Here is a 4,693-nt window from a genome sequence, read left to right as displayed (position 1 = left end):
AGAACATCAATTTACTCAAATTGAATCGTATCATAACACACTATGAAACGAAAAGATAAAAAAGGAGCATAACAGATTTTAAAAAAAACTAAAAAACCTTCTTCGAATCGTTGATAAGACAGATCCCCACATTTCTTCTGTAGCCATCAGGAGGCGATTCCATGGTGGAAGACGAAGAAGAGCAAAACGAAGCCCAGGAGAAAGGATAAGGAGCTGGTGTCCTGCGAAATGGGGTTATTAGGTTAGTGAAATGGACAGGCTTAGGAAGGTAAAACAGAGATATGGACTTCCTCACGCCCTGATTTCAGACAATGGTCAACACTTCTAGGAAAAAGTATGGTAATTGTTTGACGAATTCAAGATCGAGCATCATAAATCATCGCCCTATAGACCCCAAACCAATGGTGTGGTCGAAGCGACCAACACAAATGTATTTAAGATATTTAAAAAGATGACCAACACGTACAAGGACTGACATGAGAAACTACCATACTCCCTAGTTTATAGCATAAACGATATACAACTCATAGAAATCGAGATTCCAACTCTAAGAATACTCTTAGAAAGCCTCATTATTGAAGAAGACTAGTTCAAATCTCGATATGACCAACTGACGTTAATGAAGGACAAGAAGTTAAACGCTTTATGTAAAACTCAAGCTTACCAAAAACAAATGTCAGACACCTTCAATAAAAAAGGTAAAACCTAGAAATCTCAAAAAGGTAATCTAGTTCTTAAACGAACCCGTTATTTCCTAGACTCTAGGAAAAAATTTCAACCCCAATGGGAAGAATCCTTCTTAATTAAGAAATTCTTTCTAGAGGAGTTGTCCGCCTATCCACAATAAAAGACGAGAAGTTTATTGCACCACGAAATCTCGATACACTCAAAAAATATTTTGTATAATATCAAGCTACGCAAAAATCGATTTAGAGCTCGACCTTGAAAGAAACTTATTTTAACATAATTCAACCCAAGTTTTGTATAACTTGCAACATTAACATATAACTTATGTCCGAACTACGGAGACCTGATTTTTCTAAAGTCTTGTTTGAAAAAAAAAAACCTTCCGGATTGCAAACTGGAAGTCATTGGGTTTCTTATCATTCAAATTGGCATTATACTGAAATCTGAATAAAGAAATGTGTTACGTTCAAATTTCACAACATGGAGATTTAGACAAACCAAAATTTGCTTTTTAAAGGTAATTGTCCACATAATCAAGGCATGATAATATGATTCCACGTTTGACCCAAGCATAATCCTGCACATTATTATTATTAAATTGACTTAGTTAACCAATACGAAATAGTGGCTATACATGAATTGGAAGAGCTAAATTTACCTGCTGTGGTCCAAATACCCAAAAACACACCACACAAATTGTCTTGCCAACATGGAAGGTTAAGACCTGCTAGGGAGTTTGCGTTCTGAAATCAAGAACAATAGTTTGTCAAGCAGGATAATTCTTACTAGACATTGCCCAGGTTATATCTATAGAAACAAAACCCTCATGTTCAAATAAGTCTCCTGTCCTCTCTAGGTCCCATAATGATCCATTAATATAAATCAAATCTCTAGGGTATTCAAATTTGATAAGGGCAACCTCTCTATTTTAATCAATTGGTTCCGGAATGAATTAACGTAGACACAATAAGTTAAATGTTGATAGTTCCGCTTTGTTTTAATTTAGCTTAGTGTATATAGTGAACAAAACTCAACCACCACCTACATTCAATCTATCCCCTGCACCCAATAAGAATAAAAATTTAATTTTGATTAAAAAAGAAGAGAACTTTAGGAATGATGAAGGCTAATTAACATGTATGAGAATTTTGGATAAGTGCTCTTAACTCTTAGTTATATCATAGAGTTTAACCATTCAGACATGAATTTTGCAATAAATTTAAGTAGAGACTGAAATTTGTGACTTACACCTCTCATTAAATATTGCAGAAACATAAATGTGATTATATAACAACTAAAGTTTTGAAGTAAAAAAAACATGACCAAATTGGGCTATGTTGAGCTAATGTGTCAACACAAATACCATCGGTCCAAAGATGCATGTCAGCATTGATCATAATCAAGAAATAATAACCCACACAAAAGAAAATCTTACAAATACATCAACCTTAAATTAAAAATAAAGGAAAATCTTACAAATAAATCAACCTTAAATTAAAAACAAAGGAAAATCATACAAATACATTAACCTTAAATTAAAAACAAAGGAAAATCATACAAGTACATCAACCTTAAATTAAAAACGAGGGAGATTAGAAACTGTCACTTTCACTTATAAATGATTGAAAACACTGTTTGTGTGAAAGTCAAGCCGATGAGGATCGAAGCTGCAATAAGAGACATTAGTGACCATGGGCTTTGGAAGTATTTCTTCTTCAAGGTTCCCCAATGTTTGTGCCTTTTATTCTTACAATACTCATTCAAGTTTTTAGAAATTTCTGAATAAGTATAATTATCTGACATTACTATGTTTTTGGTTAACTTCATGAATATATTATCCACAAACTTAGCATCTATCATATGGTTGGTGATGATGCCACGTTTTATAAGCAAGTTGACATCATCAGATGAGGCAATTAGATGATCTAAGAAGAACACATAATCGCAGTACCTGTATAGTTGGAAGAATATTGTGATGTGGTGGTAAAAGTTGCACGTATATATATATATATATGTACATGTGTGTGTGTGCATGGTAGTAGGAGTACCTCTTTTCGGATTTTTGTTGACACAACTCCAAAGCAATGAAGTTTTTGACTTCAATCTCAAAGTGTTCATCTATAGAAAAACATGGTATCATCAACTTTCCTCTGTTAAATTCTATGTCAAAAATGCTTCCAAATTTCTTGACCAACCTAACATTGGCTTCCTCTAGCTTTGTGGCGGAGTTCACAAAACAAGAACTAGTAGGATTATCCACACAATCTACTGCGTTATTGTTGGAGAATAAAGTCTTGTGGGCAATGTCCAGCAAATGGCACTGATCATTGTCAAATAATCCATCAATATTAATTTTCGTAATGTCCCGCGGTTCAGGCATTCCATACTTACAATACAAGAACTTTAGGGTCAGATGTTTGAGTTTCAAGTCTAATGATTCCACATCATCTGATGAGTCCTTAGGAGAACTTTTCACCCTGTACAAGATTTGTAGGATGAAAAATGGAATTTGGTTGTCTATTAACAACAGGTCGTTTTGCAACGCATTACTCAATAAGATGTTGGAGTTAATCAAAGGGCCATCACGATCAAAGAAATCACGATCAAAGAAAGTTTCTCTCCCAAATAATCTTTGAAACGCATCATCTAATTGCTTCCAACGTAGGTATTGTTCGATTCTCCCCTCAGACCTTCCAAAAGTAATATTCCTCCTATATACGTACCAAGGTTTGTCTCCAAACTTAAGAAGGAGCTCGATAATGAAGCATCCATCCACCACCAGCATTTGGACGAGCTGTTCATCGCTCAGTAAACTTTCTTTAGACCCACCATAACATTTCCTCACTCTCTTTACCTCAGGAATCACGGCTTCAACATAACGGACCACGCTTTCCTCTTTCGTTCTTTGGAGAAATTGCTTCAGGTAACTAAACTTGTGCTCCTCCATGGAATCTAGGTGAGGTTTGCCTCGGTGGTAAGGCCCAATGGCGAGCACCTTCGGCTCGTAGAATTCCTCGTTTCCTTCGCACAATTCTTGGGGAACCTTGAAGATGCATTCCTCAGGGGTTTCCGTATTCGTATTCGACTTTGTCATTTCATCAATACGTTCGGTCACAGTCTTCTTATCTATTGTTGTCGAACCGTCTATCTTTATCTGAATGATGAGATTCAAACATAATTAATTAATTAGCCATTAAAATTATTAATTGATTCATGAATTTACCTCTATTTGATGCACACGACCATGATCAAATACTTTTCTAATAGCATCCCATGCTTCCTTTGAACTATTTGAGTTCAGGATATCATGAAATATTTCATTGGAGACTCCTTGTTGGATCAAGTACAGAGCTTTGGAATCTTTCTTTCTCAACTCTCTCATCTGCTCTGAGTTATTCTCCCTCAACCCTTTGTATGTTGCCTCTCCGTATCCTTGTTGGACAAGATCCCATAGTTCTTGAGACAGAAACAACGTCTTCATCTTTTTGCTCCATATTTCATATCCTTTTCCATCAAACACCGGAATGCCGCCTTCCATCTCCAATTTGTAGATACCTAGATAGAGACACTCAAATTCTACTTTTCCACGACTTTCATAATTTATGGCTATTTATAGTATCTAAAATTCCCATAGTTAATTCATAAGATCATTACAATATACGAATTTGAGTTATATATATATATATATATATATATATATATATATATATATATATATATATATATATATATATATATATAAAATTATACTGAATTTTTAAAATTTCCGGATTATTGGGTCGAAAACTGTGGTTAATTTGAATATATATGTGAGAGTAAATAGATATTTGAGTCAAATTGTAGTTGACTCGTCCATAAAATTAAAACGGTTAAAAATAAAATTAAAAATACTATAAGTATGTTTCGAACTTTCAAAATAACAAAATAAAACAAGTACAATCTTTTAACCAAGTAGACTAACAACACTTTAAATTTAACACAAAGTTTGATAAACGCGAAACATTTT

General features: G+C 34.2%; 1 protein-coding gene across 1 annotated transcript; it reads right to left on the bottom strand.

The window, feature by feature from the left end:
* Window positions 1–2,230: 2,230 nt before the first annotated feature.
* LOC124944811 (UPF0481 protein At3g47200-like) lies at window positions 2,231–4,225 on the bottom strand. The gene is made up of 3 exons (XM_047485158.1): window positions 3,911–4,225; window positions 2,736–3,841; window positions 2,231–2,638 (listed from the first exon to the last, which is right to left on the bottom strand). Exons 1-3 carry the CDS (start codon window positions 4,223–4,225, stop codon window positions 2,296–2,298), a joined length of 1,764 nt encoding a protein of 587 aa, XP_047341114.1. The 3' UTR covers window positions 2,231–2,295.
* Between the last annotated feature and the right edge of the window lie 468 nt (window positions 4,226–4,693).

The sequence above is a fragment of the Impatiens glandulifera genome, chromosome 1 (assembly GCF_907164915.1).
Source record: "Impatiens glandulifera chromosome 1, dImpGla2.1, whole genome shotgun sequence".
NCBI classification, from domain to species: domain Eukaryota; kingdom Viridiplantae; phylum Streptophyta; class Magnoliopsida; order Ericales; family Balsaminaceae; genus Impatiens; species Impatiens glandulifera.
The sequence above is the reverse complement of the archived record's forward strand: the minus strand, read 5'-3'. Positions and strand labels throughout refer to the sequence as shown.

Excerpts from the sequence above, each read along its gene's own strand:
- LOC124944811 (XM_047485158.1), bottom strand. The coding sequence starts at position 4,225 with ATGGAAGGCGGCATTCCGGTGTTTGATGGAAAAGGATATGAAATATGG. Across the intron at positions 3,842-3,910 it reads GTCGTGTGCATCAAATAGAG|ATAAAGATAGACGGTTCGAC; the intron begins GTAAATTCATGA and ends CTCATCATTCAG. Across the intron at positions 2,639-2,735 it reads CAACAAAAATCCGAAAAGAG|GTACTGCGATTATGTGTTCT; the intron begins GTACTCCTACTA and ends CCAACTATACAG.